Genomic DNA, 23,072 nt, shown 5'->3' on the forward strand with positions numbered 1-23,072 from the left:
AAAAATCTTTGGAGGATCCAGAACCAGTCAGCAAGCAAGTGCTTGAGCCTTAAAAAATATAACCTCATCTCCTCCATTTAGGAGACCATGAATGACTCCTGGCCTAACTGCCTATGTGCTTTCAGGTCCTGTTCTATATATGTAGAACTGAGCCATATGGAGCTGGTAATCCTGCCTCCAAAATCTGTCATAATGCTATATAGCCCACTGAAGGGAAAAAGCATCCAAATCCTTAATTCATAGTTATGACAGAAGCTTTATCTGAACTACTGCAATTCAGGAGAGATATCAAACCTACCTTATTTTCGTTCTAGGCGTGCTAGTGTGACAACTTCCTTCCACTCACAAATCCATGGGCCTAGGCCTGCATACAAACACTTCCAATTAAATAAAACAACCATGCATACAAACACTTTTACTTAAGTAAAAGCTACTTATAATATTAATTGTCCCTCATTGAAACCTTCATAGAAGTTATATGCACTTTATAATCCTGAACTTGTGTGGGATCCCATTTTGCATTTACAACCAATAATATTCTTTGTAGAACAGACAATTTTGAGAAACATATTTTTTAATGACGGGTGGGATAATGATCCTCGTGGGGTGAGCCTTTCCTGTGAGAAGGCCCCATAAAGTGCCAGTTCACCCACTGCCCATTGCACATTTTTGTGGCAACAGGAATGTTTTTCAGTGACGGTCAGAATGTGTAGAAACATGCATAAAGAGTCTAACTTTTCTATACCTAAGGAGTGCAAAAACATGTTAACACAAATATCTCCTTTCTGCATGTCATTGTACAGCTAGTTTAACAGAGAAGAAGAAAGAAAAGCAAAGTTTTGTTTTCACTTTTTAAACATTTTCTCTAATTATGCTCAGTGACCTGACCTGCATTTCCCCTCAGTTGCTGACTCTAAAAGCAAGCACTATGATGTCAGAACTCGACTGAAATAAGTTATTACAGTTTAGCGCCTATGTTCTTTCTTTATATTAGGAGACTGGGAGTGTCACAAGTAGCCTATTATGTAAGCGATAATGTATCCCCTGCAATGCATTATAAGGATATTGCAAGTCACCGAGGAGTTCCATAATCATTTAGATGAATGAATCCAGAGGCCAAGTTCCTTTGTAAAGATATCGAACTCTCAGGTGACTTGCAATATCTCATCATGTGCGTCAGGGGGTTATTTTTTCCCATATAAAATATGTACACAGTCACCATTCCCAAAAACCACTTAAAATCTTGGTGCGTTGCTCTTTCATATGAAAGAGTGAGCATGTTTGTAAACATAAAGAATAAAAATAAAACATATAGTGCAAAATTAAACAGATCAAAAACTTGTTAGCTATTTGTTTCAAACAGATACTAGAAAGAGTTCAATACAAGTCAGGGTTGGAAAAAAAAGCTGCAGCAGTTCAGACCATGTAGACACAGACAAAAAGATTCGAGCCTTTCTCTATCTACGCAGTGTAAACAAATTAAACTATTTTCACCTCGGCTGCTGGCTCTGACAGTAGACATTGTGAAGTCAGAACTCGGCTGTAATAACCTTATAATAATGAAGTTCTGATGTCTTTTCTTTAATCTCATTAACTTGGTATGTCACAAGTCGACGATTATAAAGAAATGAGTGACTGCTCTTTGTACAGGAATTACAGAATCACATATGTTGTAAAGAAATTAGAGACAGATTTTTATGCAGCGATTGCAGAATCCCATGTATTACATGAATACATGGTGGGGGCCTTGAAAATGTTTGAAATGTAAACATCTCTTATTTACTTTTTACCCTCAATGAGCTTCTGGTCTAAGTAGGAGCTTAATCGTTTTCAACAATATACGGCCATATAATTAACTACTCACTTAAAAATGAATCGTTTAGAAGGGGCTAACTTCGTTTAAATGGACCCAAAATTGACACTGAGCATTTGGACTTTATTAAGGTCTTTAGTCCTATCCAGACAGACATGAAGGACGCTTTAGCATCACCTGAAAACAGCTGAAAGCCTTTTTGTTTTAAATCCACTCTCTAGTTTCTTCAATGCTCCCCTTGCAGGACCCTATTTTCTAGGCAGCGCCGAGATGCCCCATGGTGAGGTGAGCGCTTTATAAACCAACTAACATTACATAACATATCCTTCCACTGGACAGTCACGCCTGGTTTCTCAAGTAGTTTTACAGCAGGGGCATCACTGTTTTCAGGCTTCTATTTGATAAACAGTCCACACAGAGGCAGACGTCCAGCTGTAGTAAAACGAGTGCCGTTCAATAACAGTTGTTTGAAAGCCATAATTCATGTTAAGCAAACAAATTCATTTATCTTTATTGGACTTTATTTGAGGCATGACAACTGCCATATGCCACCCTGATCTGACATCTCTCTTGAGTTGAAATGATTTATTTTATATTCATATACTGTAGATAGACTCATGGTAACAAACAAACTCCACATCCCCATGCGAGCTCTGCATCAAATGTATGGAAGCTTTGTATTGGAGGCAAATTAGATTTTGTTCAGAACTCAATGGGCTGAATAACAAAGGGATTTTTATCCATAAACCCATGTTTACAGCCAAACATGACTGAGTTTATACCTGCTCGGTAATCACAGAAGGGTGCCTAGCAGATATACATCCATTTACCACTATGGAAATGTACGTCATGACTGTGTGAAAATATGCTCCAGTAACACCCAACTGAGGGAGTGGAAACTGGGGCCTTGTGGATTTAGGAGAAACCACAACTATGACAGCTTGGGAGCATTCACAAACTGCTTTACGACCCTTTCTCTTCCTGGAAATGGTCAGAAATGTGCTTGCGAAAAGGCTGGAGTAAACCCCAGTGCAGTGTGAGAAGGGAAGTACAACTCTGCCAAACATCGGGTAGATGTAGCGAAAGGGGCTTCTTCATTGGAAAAAAAATCCTTATGGAGAAAAAAAGAAATTAAATGTGAAGATTTTATTGACAGTAGGTAATGCTTTGTTATGCCCTCTAAGAAATCTTTAATCACAGGCATTCTGGAAAGGAAATCTGGGAAGTGTTCTTTCGGTAACCTCTGTTAGCAGCCATTGAGGCCATCAGCTGCTGTGAGACCAGGACTTGCAGGGGACCCAAGGTTTGCAGAGGCAGGGCAGGTGAGGTGGTGACCCAGAGATTGAAGGGAAGCCAGCACCTGCTGGGGACCTTCAGACCAGGAATTGCAGCAAGGTCTGATGCAATGCAGAAGGCAGAATTATTTGTGCTGGGAATTAAATACACTGGTTATGCTTCTTGACAATGCAAAACTTACAAAATAAAAGAATGTGCAAAGTAGATTGTTGTGATACGTCATCACATGGGCAAACATCCAGATTCTTGGACCAGTCATTTGTAACTGGGAAACTAGTAAGTCTATAAAAGGACCCCAAGCGAAAACGAGTCAACAACATTCTATCATAGCTCGCAGGTGAACAAACTAGATAGGGCTGGATACCGTGACATGAAAACAACAACTAATTTTCCAAAACTCTAGGTTTAACAATTTTTTGAGACAATCAAATTGATTGTAAATGAGCTAGGCAATCTGATTTTAATGTATTTCTCGAAATTGATACGATAATGTCAGGCCTGTCAAAGTATTCAGAGTGTCCAATGTCACTCATGAAATTTCTAATATAATTTAGCCAGGGGGTAAGAAGAAACCCTATGAATTTTTAGGCAGTCGTTAACAATATCACGATTAAAAGTAGTGTGTATAGACGCCCATACCTTGTGCCATAGCAAAATTGGTAAAATTTTGATCAGGTCCGAAATGTAGGAAATTCCAAGCTCGAAAAAACAGATAAGATTGGCAATGCTATTAGGAACAGCCAGTAAATGTCATGTGAAAGCATTCTCAATCAATTGTAGCGGCTGGACATCCGTATGTCCCCAAATGCCTGCTCCATACATGGCTGTGGTAAGGCACTTGGCTTTATAAATTTGTACTAATTCTGGCACTGGTCTTCTGCCTAATTTTCTGGCAAAATTGACCAGAGCACCGGTAGCTCTAGAGAACAGCAATTTCCTGGCAAACACTGCAGAAGTCGAAGTCCCCCTATAATCAAAGTGGACGCCCAAATAAGCAAATTTGTTGGTGCATTCCACTTTAATATTATTGATAAAAATATCGCGACATGTGGCGCTATTCTTGCCACATTTCATTATGTAAGTTTTGGATGTATTCACATTCAAGCCCCTAGAACAACTCTCTGCACCCCTAATCGGGTGTGGACCATTAAAACCGCATCATCTGCGTATAATAATGTGGGAACTGGCTGTTTATTAATAAAAGGGATATCCTGGCATTGATCAGTTAAAACTTGGCTGAGGCCATTAATATGTAAAGTAAAAAGGAAGGGGGCGAGCACGCAACCTTGTCTCACAACTTTTGTAATTGGGAATTGAGCTGTGCATTCACCCCGATTTCCAAACTGAACCCTTGCACCTGCATCTTTATAAAGTTGTCTCATAAAATGTATAAGAAGAGGGTCAACCCCCATATCTGCATGTATGCTCCAGAGTCTATCATGTCTCACGCAATCGAACGCGGAGCTAAGATCCACAAAGGCTAAAAATAGCCTTCCTTCCTTGGCCTGAGAATATCTACCTATCACAAGGCTTACGTTTAGCCCCTGTTCTATAGCCCCTAGACCCTGGGGGAACCTATATTGCAGATTAGAGACAACGCTTGTATCTTCCGCTCAAGTCTGTAACCTATTTAAAATGACAATGTACTTAGTACTGTTGGGTAGTTAGGGTTATTTAGCGCTCAAACTATTGTTAAAGTAATTCAAGAAACCCTGGTAATATTGATGATTATGGAAGTTAAGGTAATAGTGAAAACTTGTGTATTATACAGACCGCGGTTAAGGTAATGTGAGTGACTGTGTGTTCTCTGCAGATTGGGGCTAAGGTAAGTAACCTTGTTTACTGTGCAATCATCTGTGATCAAGGTATTGTAGGCAGCCGTGCATACTAAACAGACTGTGTTTATATTAGTGTAAGTAAACCGTTTTTATTAATCAGCCCGTGGATAAGGTGATTTACATAACCTTATGTTGGAATACTTGGTGTGAGCGATTGCAAGGTTGCAATGGGTGCGATGGGCTGACAGGTGGGAAGCGGGAAGCAGTTCTCGAAGGTGTTGGTCGCCTGTGTGAAGGGTGAGGTTTCTGGATACCCTTTTAAATGGGGCTCGTGCGTGAGAAGGTGTTGATTGGGAAAGATTGCTGTATATAAAGGTCGCCAAATGAGACGAGTGTTCACACATAATAAGAGCATCGGCTGAGTTTGGGATCCAGATGTGAGTGGGAAGTGATGGGTGATGCCTCTGATAGAATGGGGGTGCCAGATTGAATTGATGCGCCATATGACAAGAGTAATGAAGTGATGGCAGAAATGGTAAGTGGGGGGTTGGATGTTCTCGGTACAAGATGCAAAAGCGTTCCAGCTGTGGCGGGGGCTCCTGATGTGAAGTGAAAGCCTAAGGACTCTACTTTTTTTTCTTTCCTTTTAGTGTTCCAGCTCTCGTTCTGCTGGTGACCGGAACTCTTTCTCTATTCTGATGCCTCCAATTGGCGTTTCAGGTATAAAACATTGCTTAAATATCGTGATAAATTGGCTGTTTTGTAGTAGCTGCACACCAGTGGACTGCATTATGTAAATTGGGGGCTGTTGCTTTTAGTTTGTGGTTCTGTGTTAATGTGCATAGAGGTGTAGATTTACACCATATTACATATATTATATGTGTGCTCTTTTGCTCCATTTCTTTTTGTGGTCGGCGTTATTGTGCAGCAGCAAACGTCAGTGTGCATATTTAGAATACAACATGTTATATGTTTTTTTCTGTTGCCCAATGGGTGTCTCGGGGTCCTGGTACCTTACAGTTTGGATTAAAATGCACTGGCAATGTTAAAATACACGTTTCTTATAATCTGCAGGTAGCAGTCAAAATTATCTTGTGCACCCAGCTTCTGGGATTCTGACAAATCACAGTTAGCATTAGGGCCACTGTGAAGTTTTACAGGATTTTCATTAAGATTTCACCTTTAAGAGTTATGTTTTTCTGCGGCTTGAGTCCCTATTGACCAAGTGGCGACTCTAGATGGGGACTACGAGGCGGCAGAGTGAATTTTCAATGCTCAGGATCACTGGTTCCTGTACAATGGTTACCGGTTCCGGAACTGGTGTAGAGCTTTCTAGTGGTTTAATTCCCAATGCAAGAAGCATTTATAAACGTAGACACAATCCACCCAGGAAAGGAAGTATTTTTCTAGGCAAATGCCTAAATAAATGCCGAAGGCTGGTTGCAATATTCACTTTAATTGTCAAAGGGAAAAATGACTCCTCTTTGTAGACATTTCTTTAGCATAAAGTACATGTACAGTGTAGTTACATGGAGTTTTTAGAGTGATTTTTGTTTTGCAAATAACTTTGGTGCCTTTGACCAATCTTTACAAACCATTAACAAAAATGTCCATCGACCTCAGGTCTTTACGGAAATGTTTTGGGGTGATCCTCCAAATGGGGACAAAGAAAAAGGAAGGCCCCATAATGTTAATTTCATATGTTACTCCCGATGGAAACGTTTGGTTGCAGGTCCTTAAAAAATGGCTCAACAGACTGACACCAAATTTGTTTTCTGGAACAGTGCATTTAAAATGGTGCTTGGGGTAGTGATGAAGGGAGTTAAAAAAATAGGAATACAGCGAAGGTCCCGCTGGGGTCCCTCGGCTGTCCCATTGTACCAAAAAGTAACAATAAAACATAGCCTGCTGATTTACAGGGTGGGCTTATTCTCTCGTGTAATTCCGTTCAGCGGTTTGGGCTGCAAGAGTGTCAAATAGTCTATCGGAATATACATGGTAAACACACTTTTTTGACCCCCATTTTCTTGACCAATGCTTGACAGATCACCCCAAAAATATCCATGCACAAGGCTCACTGTGACACTTATTTTGGGAAAATTTCTTGAAGATTCGTCAAACAACGCCAATGATATACGCAAGTCAAACTTTTTTTTCTTCTATAGAAGCATGATCCTAACTACAACTGGCCAGTAGGTCGTACATAAATATATATACTGAAAAAACACAAAGGTTAAATAAACTATAACTCACTCCCATGCCATTCACAGTGCTGTCATCAATGTTGTCATTTCAGAGTGATCAGTTAATGGCATTATTGATTTCATGGAACATTTTATAAGTGATGTAATTTGTGAAGTGATAACAAGCAGTGCATGGCGAGGCCATGAGTTATAGTTCATTCAGTTAGCTATGACTGTTGAATTTCAGTGTCTTTTTTAGTTTAAAATGTTATGTTGTAGCCAACATTTTAACCTAACTATAATGTCATTTTAACCTTTGATTTTTTTCAGTAAATTTTTAAGGTTGTTAAAGAAATGTAACGTAAAATATTATTATCGCACCTAACTATAACTTCACTTTAACCTTTGTTTTTTTACAGTGAATTTCATTTTTTTTTAACATAATGGAAGATTTTATTATGCATAACTATGTCAACCCCCCCCCCCACGTCATGCACAGCATTTGGCAAAGCGTGGTGTGGGGTTGGCAGCCAGACCCTGTGCCCAACCTCCTGCAGGTGGTCAGTCCCATTATCACACCTTTACCGTACCAGACACCAAACCTCCACGGGTCACCAAATCCCCACTTCACGCAATCTTTTTTTTAGAAACATTTTATCTGTCCGCAGGACTCTTGCAAGACATGGCCAACCAGAAATTGGCCAATGGTAAAAAAAGACCTTCACGACAAATCAGATCACTCCATTATTAGAAGTTGCGTGCCCTCAGTAATCTCTTGAGACTCTTGTGAAACTCTCACTATCCCAACCGTCCAGATATCTATACATTTTTAACCTTAATTTCTCAAAAACTACTGAGCAGATGCACACTAAATCACAAAAAGCATGCCTTCTAGGTGTAGATTTAGCTTTCTGCCAACTTTGGTGTAATTCCATTTAGCCATTTTGGCTTTAGTGCTTTCTAAGTTTCTCTATGGAAATTGCATAGGGAAATTGCATTTTGAGACAAACCTCCACCCACCCCTGGGTTTTGTGGCTGCTGCTTGATGAATACACCCAAATCTTTCCAGGAAAAAGATGAGATAGCTGAACCTTTTTAAAAAAAGGTTTTGGAAGATTCAACCATATGGCACGGAAGTTATTAGCAAAAACAGCTTCTTTATGTCAATCAAATCTCTTGGCCATGCCCGGATATCTATTATTTTGAACCTTTATTTCTCAAAAACTACTGAACGGATTTATACCAAAATCACAAGAAGCATGCTTTGTGAGTTCATCATTCTGCCAAATTTGGTGTAATTCCGTTCAGTCATTTTTTCTGAATTGCTGTTCAATTTTTCTATGTAAACTTTCATGGGAAAATCATGTTTTGGGACCCATGCTCGATGGATCACCCCAAATCTTTCCAGGAAGACAATGAGGCGGATGAGACTTGTTTTAGGAACATTTTGTGAAGATTGGTCAAACGGCACGAAAGTTACTACCAAACTCAAAAATGGATCTCTTTTTATACCATGGTCCAAACTATAATTACCATGTGGCGACATCCACTGGGTAATATACAGAAATATATACACAAACACACACACTTCCTTAAAATGGTTAAATCTCACTTTTTATGTATGTGTGCATATGCATCTATATATGTATATTTTTTATATAGATGTATGAAAACAAATATATCCAGTCAGATGAAGACATTTTTAGCAAACAACACTGCTGCTTTGCACTGAAAGGTGGTTTGACAAATTAATGTGTGTGGCAAAATGCAATTTTTTTTCTGTGTGGATTCCTTCTACATTAAACAGTGCTCCCTGTAGGATACAAGGGAATGTACATAAAATCTGCAGATAATAGCAAGAATGAGAACAGGAAAATCAGTGACAGCCTGCGATGTCATGCCTTGGTGCGTCAGCATGGCAGTGCTCGGGCATTATAGCTCTACTGGCAGAATCACTCTATAGAAATATTAGTGCACAATCATATAGTTTCTCTAAAGCACTAGTTGTGTGACATCATTATTGCGCCGTAGATGCAGAACCGCTATAATATTGTTTGTGCAGCATCACTAGTCACTACTTGAAACTTCTGAGACAGTACAACTTCTAAAGTTTGGCCAAAGTTCAAGGAATAAAATATAAGATAATGCTCTGTTTTTGTTTCTTTTCAGCAAGCTTCGATTTGAACTCTGGATCACACGCAGGTAATCAACACATTGCAACCTTTGTCTATCATTCTCCTGCCTGGTGTAAATATTATCTACCTTAGTTCTAACAGTTAGAGATGTGGCCTTGAGGGTAGCGCCGCTGACTTCGACACTGTGGAACCATGTTCATTCCCTGGCCTCTGTCAACATCCGGTGAATCTGGGCAAATCATTCAATTATCCTATACCTCTATGTAACCCATTCAGATGATCATGTAAAGTGCTCTAATGCCCTTGGGCGAGGTTTGCCCCATTTAAATTGCAAAAAGTTAAATAGAATCATGTAACACACGGATATCTCTGAATGCCAGCATTCTCGCTTAATACTAAGGGCTTGATTCACAAACTAAAACTTACACTTTTGTGTAAGATTACCATTGTTTGCTGTTCCCAAAATAATTTTTCTAGTAGTAACTTTACGACTACGAAGTTTCTGCGCCTAAAAAGATAGGCCAGTCCTATCTTTTATTGTGCAGAGATGCCGCAGTCGTAAAGATACTACAAGTAAAACACCTTTGAGAATAGCAACCATAAACTAACACAAAAGTGTAAGTTTATCTTTGTTAACCAGACCCTGTGTGTCTCATGAGGAGTAGCCTGTCAATTCCAATGGGTCTAGTATTGGGAATTCCCAGCCTCATCAGAATTAAATGTTTTTATTATTCACATGGAGGGGCCAAAATATCCAGGTGAAAGTCTGATGGAAAACATGGGAATTGGTGAGGAAACACCAGTTCCCATAAATAATTTCCCAACAAATGTTTGTACTCCCTGTTAAATCCCCACCACCAGAAATACCATGGGGTGGAAATGAAGATAATTTTAACGAGCCCCTTGTAATGTGGCCCTGAGATGTTTGTCACCCTCTCTCCATCTTGTATATAAAGGGTTCTTCCTGGTCAGCATGAAGGGAAGGCAGGAGACAGGAGAGTAGAGTCAGGCTGCCAATGACATCCAGGATCACTGATCCAATGATCCTGGGTTCAGAGGACAAGCACGTTCTACAGGAAAGAGAGCCGAAGCGTGGCTGCTTTATTCAAATCATGGATTGTCATTGGGGATACCTGGATAAAGATTAGTGGTTTCATCAACTACTCTGCTTCCGCAGACTCCCCTCAGAAGGAAGTTAGGCCTGGTTCAAATAAAATGACAAATCCTCCTGAAGTGAAGTGGACAAAAGATTGTGGCTCAAAAATGTCAAAGAGGATGATGGGGACATGTGGGCGATATATTTCTGAGATGTTTTTACTTTCTCATGATTTGAGTCATCACTCAAGCATTGTCTTTTTTTCCTCATTTGCTTCCAGATATCTCCCTCTGGGCTGTGCTGGGGAGCTCTCTGCTGGCACTACTCAGTTTAAAGATGATTTGAGAAACACCGACCACACCCAAGGCTGGATATAGACCCACTAGAGAACATCCACAATTAACAATGTACACATTTTCCGAGATCTATTCAAATGTTTGTATTCTGCCTGTGATGATGTGTACAGGAATCTGATATAATTGTATTTATTTTCTATATGGTTTAGGATAAGGTTAGGTTTAATACTAGATACTGTCTTCTCTATCATCATTGATCTGAGCTGCATCTTACTTGCACAAGGCAGACTGGAAGAAAATTTATACTCACCTGTAAATGGAGGGAGTTGAGAACCGACCACATAATCATTGAGCAAGCTGTATGAAGATAGTCTACACCCGTCTGTGAATAAAGGAAAAGCAAAACAATTAAGTGAGATGAATATTGAACTAGATTTAGGGATGGGGTGATTGTCATCTCTCTGCAGTCATCACTGGAGCAGTAAATATAACTCAATGTCTGTTGGGATTGGAGTCTGAAACTGCATCCTGGAGTCAATGAGTGCCTTAGCAGTCAGATGAAAGAGCACCTGCCCATTGCACAATTTTCCCGAATGGTGAAGTCAGGTGGTTATGAAGACAACTGTTGGCAATGACACACATTGCAGGTACCAATATGATATTGTGCTATGTTTCCATGACAAAATGGGCACTGCATGAGTCAATGCAATGGAACATATGCAATATTATTCGAGGCAGCGCAAAATCTTCACTCTGGTGTTCACTTAAGATATGCAGCTGTTTGGTACACCTGGGGTATTGTGTTCAAAAGAGCCTGATCTGTGAAATATGTCTGCTCTTTCTTCATCATACTATACCTTTTTTTCCACAAGATTTTGACATTTCTCTCCCAGCGCATCAAAGTATATATCTCCCCCTCATTACAGTTTCTTCTCCTTCACAATCTTTCACATACATCTCTTTGATTCTCTTGCACCTCTTTTCCTTCCTACCACTTTGCCCTTGTCCTTGCTTTGTCTCACCCCACTCCCTTCCACTGCTACTGCCTTCTAATTCCCTACAAAGTTTCTCACTCCTCACTCTCCCTACACTCCTTCCTCCAACATTTTCTGTCGCTCTCTCATTGTCTTGAATACCTATTTGTGTTTCTATGTAGCTCCTATTGTCACTGCAGTTTGTTTCCTGTGCAACACCATTACTTTTGTTTCACTTCAAACACTTAGATATGAGTATAATCCCCAGTGTTGCACAGCCCTCTTTACATTGGACCAGTCTGTGTGACCTGGATGGTAGCTTTGTTCTTTCACCCGTGCTCTCCCTGACCCTGCTGTTGAGGCTTCTCCTCAATATACTACCTCATTACTTACTGCTTCACCCTCAACTGAATCATTCCCCCTCTAATCCTGCTTTTAGATTTCTACACTGCTTCTCCATCCACTGCTGCTTCTCACCACACCTCAACCAATTCCCAGCCATTGATGCTCTTCACCAGAGTCTAACTGGTTTCCCACTCATTGATGCTTTTCCACATGCCTGTAGTACTGCTCCACCATTTGCTGGGTCCTGCATGCCCCACTGCCCCACTTTGTTGCTCCTCCCCATGACAATGGGGATTCTTAATCCTATGTTACATCTCGTGACACCCCCACTGATTATCCAGGAATAGAATCGCCCCATGCACTCCACAATTGTCATCATATTTTCACTATTTAACCTGTGACAGTTTAAAAAATAATTTTGGGGCATTTGTAGTCACAGCACACACTGTCCACCTGATTATAAACCCTTCCTTGCATTTCTCCATGCTTCCCATACAGTTGCTCTACAGTTTGTCATTTCTGCCCCTACCCTAACTCCTTTCTGACATGTTCTCCCTCATTATTTTTCCACTCAGCGCAGGCCACCAATCCTGCTGTCTTCAACTGTATCTACTCGTGATCACTGCCACTCTCCTTGTAGGTGTGCTCGCCCATGTTCACATGTTTTTCAGAATTTCAGCTTGTTCCCTTGCCCCGCAAACCTCCATTATTCCTTTGCGTTGGGTCTCCATGGTCACCCTCCACTCCAATCTCCTGTGGCTTCCATCCATGCTCACCCACTGCTCTATCTTCCTTTAATCCCTTTTTTACTAACCGCCTTTACTTTTCCCTCTTTCCTCAGCGATATCTCTTGTCCATTTAAGCTTATTTTCACTTTGATTGCCAACACTTGATGCTCCTTGTTCAGCTGCTTCTTCCTACACTCACAGCCTCTTCTGCCTCCCTTAAGCTGATTCTCCCCAGTGCTCCTCTTTGGCTTTTCACAAGTCATTGCAATCAACTTGACCCCCTACTTCTCTTTTCACTTGTGCTCCTTTCCATGTGCTTCATGCTCATTCTCTTAGAATCAGCTGCTGCTCTCCTTGTCCCATTCACCGTGGTCTCCCCTCTCTCCTTTCAGCTTATGTTCCCATTCAGTTGCTTCTGCCCAGGCCTGCCCAATCCTGCTTCTCTTCCAGCACTGCTTCTCTCTGTCTTCAGGTTACTTTAGGTAGGGTGACCTATCACCCTCATGTTTTCCCCTGAAGCTGCTTCTTTGCCTTCCCTCTACCATTTATGCCCCTTCAGCTCTATCCTGCTGTGCCCCCGCAATGCCTTTCTCCACACTTTAGCTAAATGTATGCAAGCTTCCCCATATCCCTGCCCATGCCTCACAAATGCACCTTGTTTTCTGCTTCTGTTTTAATGGATTTCCCATATACCCATCTTCCTTAGCTTGCCCTGCACAGGATTTCCATCTGCCTGCATATCCTTAGGAAGCGTGCACCTCTCTTTATGCCCTCCGAAGACCTCTAGCATATTTCCAATCTGTCCAGCTCCTTTTCTCTCTCTTTACCTTCGCAACATCTCTCCCTATTCAGTGGTTTCTCTACTTTCAGTCTCGCAGCTCATCTCAACGGTCTTCCCCTCCTTGCTGCTCTCTCACTGCTTGCGCCCTTTATGAATGCTTATGTTCTTTCACCCTGGCTATCCCTTTTCAACTCGTTCCCTGCCAGCAGATTCTCTGGATGGCCGCAGGGCTGCTTCTCCCCACAGATTTTTTCCCTTGGACCTGCTTCTCCTTATGCCCTTCAGTTTCTTCCCATCTTGTTTTGCTGTTCTTTCCCTGCTGCTCACACTCTGCATCTTTCTGCAGTGCCGCCTACGACCCTACTTTTTGTTCAGCCATGTCTGTTTCCTCCCACGCGTTTTCTGAGCCGTGATGTTGTGCTTTGGTGTACTCTTAACCAGTCTATTAATGAACAGATCTTAATTCATTGGGATACACTGTTTTATGTTCCAGGTTCTGCCTTAATCTACATTGTGTACCCCTTGGTATTAGTGACTCACCGGGCCGCTTTGTGTCTTTGGTGATGGGGATAAATGATACATGTGGGGGATTCTGTCTCTGAAGTTCCTATGTATGTAATCATTTAATAAATGTATTAAATATATTTTCATTATCAGCAAGTGCTGCCGTTGCAATGTTGTGTGATATTTGACCATCCTTGCGTCAAGAAGTGTCAGAAGACAGGTAGAATGAACATGCTCAGCAGGCTTTTCCTACCATCATATTTTCCTTATATGTGAAAGGAATTATTAAACTACAGCTGGTGATTGATGCCATGAACCCGAACCCTCTATTAAACACCCCAACATTTAATGAACATATTTACATAAGGTATGTAAAGCAGAGACACTCAAGAAAATTTGCCCACATTGACCCCTTTCTTTAATTAAAACAGTTGACTCAGTTAATTGGCCATTAGTAAAGCGAAGTGTTGCAGGCAATTGCATGTATAAGTGATAGATTAGTTTACAAAATGCCTACAATCAAACACATAGGATTAGCACACATAACTAATTTAAATCATGTTCAAGTAACAAGCGACCAGGCAGACTGACCAGTCGATTGCAGAGCGAGCGAGCAGGAAAACTGGAAGCGGGGAAGACGCTGAATTGCTCACCGAACCACGGCATCACCGCAGAGCCGTAGAGCTGCGGAACCTTCTCCCGATCCCGCTGTTGAGCCACGGCACCTCTGCTAAGCCCACCGGCATCACCGCATCACCGCTCTTGAGCCATGGCACCTCCGCTAATCCCGCCGGCATCACCGCAGAAACGCGGAACCCTCTCCCGATCCAGTTCTTGATCCCGCCAATACCGCTGCCCTCCGCTGCCGTCCGCTCTGTTCAGTGGTAGCTAGGTGGTGCCGAGTGTGCAGAGGAAGCAGGAAATTGAACAGCTGGTTCCGGCTGGCTTCTTCTCTGTAGCGGCGGCGGACAGCAAGTGGCATGGATCCTGAGGAGGATCCTGAGGAGCAGGATCAGGTGGTGAGCAGCAACTGGAGCTACTGGAGCACGGGGACCAAGTGGACCAGGAATCATAAAGCCAAAAAAATCAATATTGAAGGCGGTGGAAAGCCGCAAGATTATCAAGGAGCTCCGCAAGGCAGGAGCCGCATGAAGGATTCAGATTAAACGTTCACCACAGAAATACTAATATTAAGCAGGTGTGTATGTTCAAGTAACATAATTTGATCCGATGCCTCCGAGACAAACCGTGGATCAGACCAAACCATACACAACAAATTAACAGAAAAAGCCTGTACTCTAAGTCTGTGCCATGGAGTTCAAAGAAAAACAGAAACTTGCATTTGGACCCTCAAAGTGTCCACTAGGTGCATTCAATACCTAAAATACAAAGTGAAAGCAGGCATGTGCTATGGTTCCTTTCCTGGGTGGAAGTATAAGGGATGATAGGAGAAAGTCCTCTGACCTAAATTCCACCTCCGCCCATCCAATTGCCCGGTGACTGTCACTCCATTAAGAATTAGTTAGAGGGCTTCTCCAGAGACTGAGACACTGGTACATTGAGAACAATTATGCACTGGCAAACCCACAACATTCCATGAAGATGATCCATAATGCCCACGTATAGAGCATTCACCAGCTTTATGTCAGGTGTATTACACTAAAAAAGTATACATCTAGTACATCTCCTGCCGTGTTGCTCTGCAATTACCTATTTGCAGCCTCTCTTTTAGTAATCTCCTCTCCCCTGACTTCAATCCGCCTTCATAGCAATAGAAGCCGCATTTCTTGAGGAATTGGTGAAGAATGTATGTATGTATGTACGGATGTAGGATTTCCACAGCACAAAAATAGCTGAAGGGCAGTGCAGTGCTGTATATGGTCAAAGGCATAGATACAGTCAACATGTGACTGTTGTTGGTTCCTTTTTACTGCATAGGGATGCCTATACGCACAATCGCAATAGGCAGTGTTCTTTAAAGGGGTGCATCTTTAGTTCTTCACTAAAGTGGAGCTAGTGTGGGACAGTCCTGATGGATACAGAGGAGAAGGTCAGTTGCCTTGTTGTTTGCATTCTGCATTTATTTGTCTCTGGTCTGATGGAGTGACTGAGTCTGTGCTGAGAGTCTCTTGATATAGTGAGTTTGCCATCCAGGTTCGGAGGGGGTGTAAGTCGTGATAACTTTGTGGATGGCACAGCTGGCTTTAAAGATGGTGGTCGAGAAAAGGAGACAAGGGAAACCCTACTCACTTGGAACCAGTGTATATAGTTTATAAACAGAAACAGTGGTTCCTGTGGACTAATATGGTAATATTGGTAATTATACGCGCAATCGCAATAGACAAAGGTTAAGCCGATATCCAAAGGAGAAATAACCATACACAAAGATGGTTGTAGCCGGCAATGGAAGACAGAGAAGTTTCTATCATTATAAATGTACATTGTATTTCTATAGTTTTACCACCCCTGACGAGGCATTGAAGCTATTTGGGTCGAGTAACACGCTACTCCGGAGCCATAAATTACAGTTAAATAGTTAGTAGATTAGTAATATGTGCTTACTTTTATTCCTTGTCGATTAGTTGTGATACGTTTGCGCTCACGAGCTCTCATGCGTTTCATCACAATTGGAGTAGTGATACAATAATAGAAAAATAAAAGTGGATTAGAGCCGGAAAGCTGTGAATTGTTATTGGGAGTAGTGGACATTTGTGACTGCGAATTGCATAAAAAGAAGCAGGAAGCTTGAAGCTTGAAGAGGATATTTGGGACTTCATTGTAGTCAGGGATGGGATGAAGGTTGAACGGAATTACATTTTGTATCTTTTTTTTCCCTTTTTTTATTTACATTTTTTGTTATTTTTTTTAAGTAAATAACTGAAATTAACATATACATGCATTGAGACCTACACATCCAAGTATGTACTGATATGCATGCACACATAACATTTATTCATATGAAACGTTGTAAAGTCTTTACTGCCAGGCATACACCCTTCAGTATATACTCTCATTTGCTCGTAGACGCAGAAATATTTACATGGTCTGATGAACACATGTATTTTGTGGCTAAGTATACAAAGCCCTTTATTTATGTTTCTTTTTATAATTATAAGCGTAGTTCCATGTACAGGGACACTTATAATGACAGCTTCCTCTCCATACCTTGATATGTATATTTTGTCATATGCAAACATACTGACGAATAGAAGCCCCAGCTAGGCCCACAGGACACAAGGGTTCGCTCTCCTGTAATGGAATCTATAAGGAAGTTGGCACGGAAACTGCAAAGTACAAAGACAGCATTTATTAACCCTTAAGGGTGGTCCTACAATCCACACAACACTCTTCAGTATTGCATAGAGTAGCACACAGAACTTACGTACATGGTCCCCTTTTATACACAATAGAGGGGCTCATAAGTGGGTGGATACAACATGAGGCCGAAGAACATTACCATTTATGGTCATTTTCGATACTGAATCAATATGTGGGCGGAGCTGACACACTCCTTGAGCCCGCGAAAACATGGTCAAGCAAGGCTAACTGATAACAGATGTGGTCAAGTCTGAGCATGCGCCAGATGGACAAAGGAGCTATTTATAGACTGTTACTAGGCAGATTACAAGAGCAACTAACACAGAGGTTGAACTCTTCTCGTGAGGAACACGTGGAAGCATGACAATACAAAATGGAGTCCGAACTTCGGTCAACATAACAGAGAAAACATGCTCTAAAGTAAGGGAATTAATGTCTTTAGTAAATGCTTAATCACATCGTTGTTTCAATTTACAACAGTAGACCCTTTCAGCATTTACTGAAGACATCCGGTTTGTTAGGATAATCATCATGTATGTCAATTGTCATCATTTCTTCAACTTCTTTAGCTAAACGTTTCTGGTGAGCAACATCGGCAATAGCTTTCTTATCAGGGATACAGAATGATACACATAATGAGCAGAGCAAGGGACCACATTGAACACAGATACAGCACGAAAACAGAACTGCTACAATAATGCAGAGACCAGTAAGAACCTTCCATCCCCAGGCAGTAATTAACGCCCAAAACCATCCAGAAAAGGACCAAGTGCCGTTTTCTGTATGGATTTCAGCTGCAATTTTGTGTAATTTGTTTATGGCGTTATAAACTGATGGCGTATGATCAGGGATAAACACACAACAGCTACTTCCAATAATTTTACATGCTCCTCCTCTGTCAGCTAGCATAACGTCTAATACCATACGATTCTGTAATGCAACAATTCTAGTAATTTGCAATTCCTCCGTAAGATTCCCAAGAGCAGCAGCAGTCTGATTTGTCACAGCTTCTACCACTCTTGTTAATCTTCGGATCTTCCTACTGTTCAGGGCAGCTCCAACAAAGAAAAACAGTCCTAAGTTAAAATCAATATACTGCTGCAGACTGGTATCAGTCTGATCTACATCATCAATTGATAAAGTACGTTTATACCTATTTACAGTCACGTTATTCAATAATTTCAGATCCTTATGATAAGATGCGGGTGCTAGGAATACAGGAGGTAATAGAAATGATACATAGCATACCCCAGACCACCCAGCCGGCAGACGGTAATAACCTTTATTTCCACACACAAAGTACGTATTATGGGAGGCTAAAAAGGTACTATTGTTCAACCCATCAATGTTCAGAACAGTAATACAATCACTAACACCAACAGGGATAAAACCCACACTCTGGACACACAGGTCCGCTTGAGCTTGTGCTACTTGAATCACAAATTTGTCCTTTCCCACAGTGTCTCTTGTGTTCGTGAAGATGTAGGGAATGGATTCATTGTCTGGTCGGTACTCTTCCCACTCCCAAATTGTCCCATTCGCTTGTGGATACCCATTTTTGTCTTGATGGCATTCTTTATTGAGTCTGAAGAGCAATCGTCCCACTGTCGGTTTCCGAGTGGCAAAAAGCAAAGTATACCACGCTCTACAAGAGCCATTATGAGAGAAAGGAAGTGGTATAAATGGCGTTCCTCCTTTCTTCTGATGAGCTGGCATCATCCCACATATCCAACAGTTCGTAGCATTCGTAGCAACGTGGGTATGATGCAGCATCTGGATGAAAGTGTTGTTCAAGTAAGACTGTCGATGCTTCAACTCTTGATACGGTAATGTATAAAAGTAGTGCTCCTCAGGCACCGGAGTTGTCAACACAAGAATTTTCCGAGCGGGAGTTACATCCTCCACGAACCATGTGGTTATCCCAACAATGGCTACTGTCAACATGAACCCTAATGCACAAAGGATTTTCTTTTTCTCCATGTCAGAGTAAAAAAGAATAAAAACCCAATATCTTCCTGAAACTAAAAGTCTGTCAGAACTCTTCCCCTTGGGCAGTGGTCGATTTCTTCACCAGCGGGCCAAGACGGGTGTCGCTACACTAATGCAGGGCTGATCCCCCCCCCTTGCCTCATCGGCTCTCCGTTTCACTAACCCAAGGGCCGTTCTGACAGTATGTCCCGGCACTGAAAAACTCACTTCCTTGGTCGAAGATGATATCGCCTTCCTCCAGGAGTCGCGTGGTCCGGAAAGAGCTCCTCAGTGGCGTTTGGCTCCGCAGCACGGCCGGTCTCTGCAGCCAAGATTTCTCGTTGATCGGTCAGCACAGCAGGTTCCACCAATCCGGGCGGCACCTTCCTACAGTGCAGGGAATGGATCCAATTCTTTCTGTTGGAGACTCGCACAGCCGTCCTCGTTGCGAGGAGGACCTGCTCAGGACCCACCCATCTCGGTTCCAAGCTGTTTGTTCTGTCAAATATTTTCACCATCACGTGGTCACCAGGTCGGAGACCATGTCCTTCACCGGTAGACCGATCGGGGAGCGCCTCTCGGACCTGTTGATGAATAGAAACCAAGTTATCCGTTAACTGTGCCAGATAATCGTTCATCATTACACAAGGTACATCATACACAGCTTTAGGTTTTGGTGGACCCCAAATATTCATTGGGCGTCCAAAGACAATCTCGTAAGGTGTAAGGCCAGTTCGAGAGTGGGGTACCGATCTAATTGACAATAACGCCAGCGGTAGAGCATCTGGCCAAGTCAAAGACGTCGAAGCTTGGATTTTAGCGATCTTGAGCTTCAGTGTACCATTATACTTCTCAACTAGTCCTGCAGACTGAGGGTGGAATACCGCGTGAAACTTCTGGGTGATGCCCAGGCCCTTCAAGACGTACTTTATAACATCCGCTACAAAGTGAGGCCCATTATCACTCCAAAGAAGTCTACAGACGCCATATCGAGGGAAGAACTCTTTCAGCAGCAACTTCGCAGTAGTCATTGCAGTATTGTCTTTCGTAGGGTACGCTTCAACCCATTTGCTGAAAGCGCAGACCACTACTAGAACATACTTCAGATTATTACAGCGCTCAAGCTGGATGTAATCCATCTGCAAAACCTCGAAGGGTGCAGTAGGTGTCACAAATCCTCCTGCTGGAGTTCGAGTACCCTTTCCTGGGTTATACCTCAGGCAGATCATACAGGTCTGCACCACCCTCTTCGCTGTGCTAGCAATCTCTGGACGCTCCCAGACTTGGGTAAGCAATTTCACAATTGCGGAAGCTCCAACATGTGCTAGCCCATGTGCCATCTGAACCATAGGTTGTACAAAAGCCGTGGGTAATTTCCATCTATCCATCTGCTTATTTCTCCAGCAGCCCTCGTCATCCAGTTCTCCCTCATTAGCCCATTGTTCCCGCTCTTTGTCAGAAGCGGTCCTCTGCATTTCCCGCACTTCCTCCTTCGCATCATGCCATCTTTCCACCTGTGACTTTACTACATACATGGCAGTAGCACCGGGCTGCATCGCAGTCTCCCGTGCTACTCGATCTGCTAACGCATTCCCTTCTCCAACTTTGTCAACTACTTTCCTATGGGCGTTACACTTAACGATGGCAATTTTCTTTGGTATGTCAGTGCAGTTAAAAGATTGTGAACTAATTCTCCATGCATTATCTGTACTCCATGTGACGTTAAAAACCCTCTCTCCTTCCAGAGTAGGCCGAAGTCATGCGCTACTCCGAAGGCATAGCGGCTATCTGTATAAACATTCACACATAATCCTGTACTGAGCTCACATGCTCGTGTTAATGCTATCAGTTCCGCTGCTTGAGCTGATTTCTGTGGTATGCGTGCCGTCTCCACTATTGTTTGCAATGTGGTAATTGCATACGCTGCTGAAGTCGTACCATCTGGTAGCTTCAGGCATGACCCATCCACCCACAGTCCTCCATCTACATCTGGAAAGGGCGTATCCTGGAGATCAATACGACCCTTTGTTTGTTCCTCGGTCACAAGGATACAATCATGTGCTTCTCGTGCCTCAGACCGAGTCTCGGGGTATGGCAACAATGTGTCCGGATTTAACGTTACACACCTTTTCAACGTAATATGAGGAGCCAAAAGCGTCAACTCATATCCCGTTAAGCGGGCACTGGTCAAATGCTGCGTCTTCGTTTGATTAAGCAGGGCATCGACAGCATGGGGGACTAATACCAACAGCTTATGAGATAACACAATTCCCTCACTTTGGCGTATTGACACAGCTGTCGCCGCAACCGAGCGAAAACACCCTGGTAATGCTCGGGCGACAGGATCAAGTACAGCCGAAAAATATGCACAAGGGTGCTGCTTATCGCCGTGCATCTGCACTAAAACTGACAATGCACATCCATCTTTCTCATGCACATACAACGAAAAGGGTTTTGCATAATCAGGGGTCCCTAACACTGGTGCTGAACAAAGGGCTTGTCGTAATTGCTGAAAAGCAGCATCACACTCATCTGACCAAGGGATCGGGATAGGCGTGTCCTTTGTCAAAAGGGCTAACAATGGCTTAGCTATGTGTGAAAACCCCAATATCCACTGCCTACAGAAGGAAACAAGACCCAAAAATGCACGCACATCCTTCTGCGTGGACGGTGTCGGTGTGTCCAAAATTACTTGGATACGATCCGGTGTGAGTGCACGTCCCTCCTTAGACAAAAGGTGACCCAAATAAGTCACCTTTGGTCTACAGAATTGCAATTTCTTCCTAGATACCTTATGATTGTGGGATGCTAAAAAGGAAAGTAAGGATAACGTACTTTGTTCACACAACTCCAGGGTGTCAGCCGCCAGCAAGATGTCATCGACATATTGAATGAGGGCGACCCCCTCGAGCAGAACAAAGGAGTCCAATTGTCTTTTCAAAGCCTGACTGTAAATGCTAGGGCTTTCTGTGTAGCCCTGGGGGATCCTACAAAAACGATAAGATCTATTATTTAATGTAAACACAAAAAGATATCGGCTATCAGGGTGAATGGGAATGGAAAAGAAGGCATTCTTCAAATCGATCACTGAGAACATAGTCGCCGTAGGTGGTACCAAAGTAAGCAACGTCGTGATATCGGAAACCACTGGGTATTGAGGTATCACGATATTGTTCACTTCTCTCAAATCAATTATAAACCGATAAACTCTGGCATCCGTATCCTTTTTCAGTATGGGAAGAATCGGACTGTTACAGATGTTGTAGGGGACCTCCTCCACGACCCCTACCGCAATCAAATCCTGCACTATCTGTATGAGAGCCTCCTCGCCCTCCTGGGAAATACGGTACTGTGGGAGGTGGGAGGCGTGGTAACACCGCCCCCTCCTGGACACTAATGCGGACCGGTGGAATCACCATTTGTCCCACATCAGTATCCGAAGTTGCCCACAAAGCACGAGGGAGGGTAGCTAACAGCGCCTCCTCTGACATCGCACACATCCGTTCAGATCGGGGGTAATTGTCATTCAATATTACCCGCACACCAGCAGGGGAGCAGCGGATCGTAGCCCTAAAATGCTTTAACATATCAAGGCCCATAATGTTGTCCGGTGTGTACGGGGCAAGCAGAAACGGACAGGGTGCAGAAAAAGAATCAACCTTAAACATGAGGGGCTGCGAAAGAGGGCTTCGGGAGAGTGTACCGTCAAACCCTACCGATGTGACCATTAAGCCGGATGGGGGAGCCCCCGGAACCAATTGCTTAGACAGCGCACTACGTGTCGCTCCTGTATCCACTAGGAACTGATCAGTAGAGCCCAAAACCTCAGCCGATACATAAGGACCCTTCTGATCGAC

General features: G+C 42.6%; 1 protein-coding gene across 1 annotated transcript in view; it reads left to right on the forward strand.

The window, feature by feature from the left end:
- The window catches only part of LOC146857283 (uromodulin-like), a 237,967-nt gene extending 223,886 nt beyond the window's left edge, over positions 1 to 14,081 (forward strand). Inside the window, exons 9-11 of the mRNA XM_085647788.1 lie at positions 5,538 to 5,607; positions 9,240 to 9,272; positions 10,582 to 14,081. Coding sequence (XP_085503914.1) covers positions 5,538 to 5,607; positions 9,240 to 9,272; positions 10,582 to 10,646 — 168 coding nt within the window. The 3' untranslated portion in view covers positions 10,647 to 14,081. The remainder of the gene's footprint in view (positions 1 to 5,537; positions 5,608 to 9,239; positions 9,273 to 10,581) is intronic.
- The last annotated feature ends 8,991 nt before the right edge of the window (positions 14,082 to 23,072 follow it).

Source organism: Triturus cristatus, chromosome 3_2 (assembly GCF_964204655.1).
Source record: "Triturus cristatus chromosome 3_2, aTriCri1.1, whole genome shotgun sequence".
Classification (NCBI taxonomy): Eukaryota; Metazoa; Chordata; class Amphibia; order Caudata; family Salamandridae; genus Triturus; species Triturus cristatus.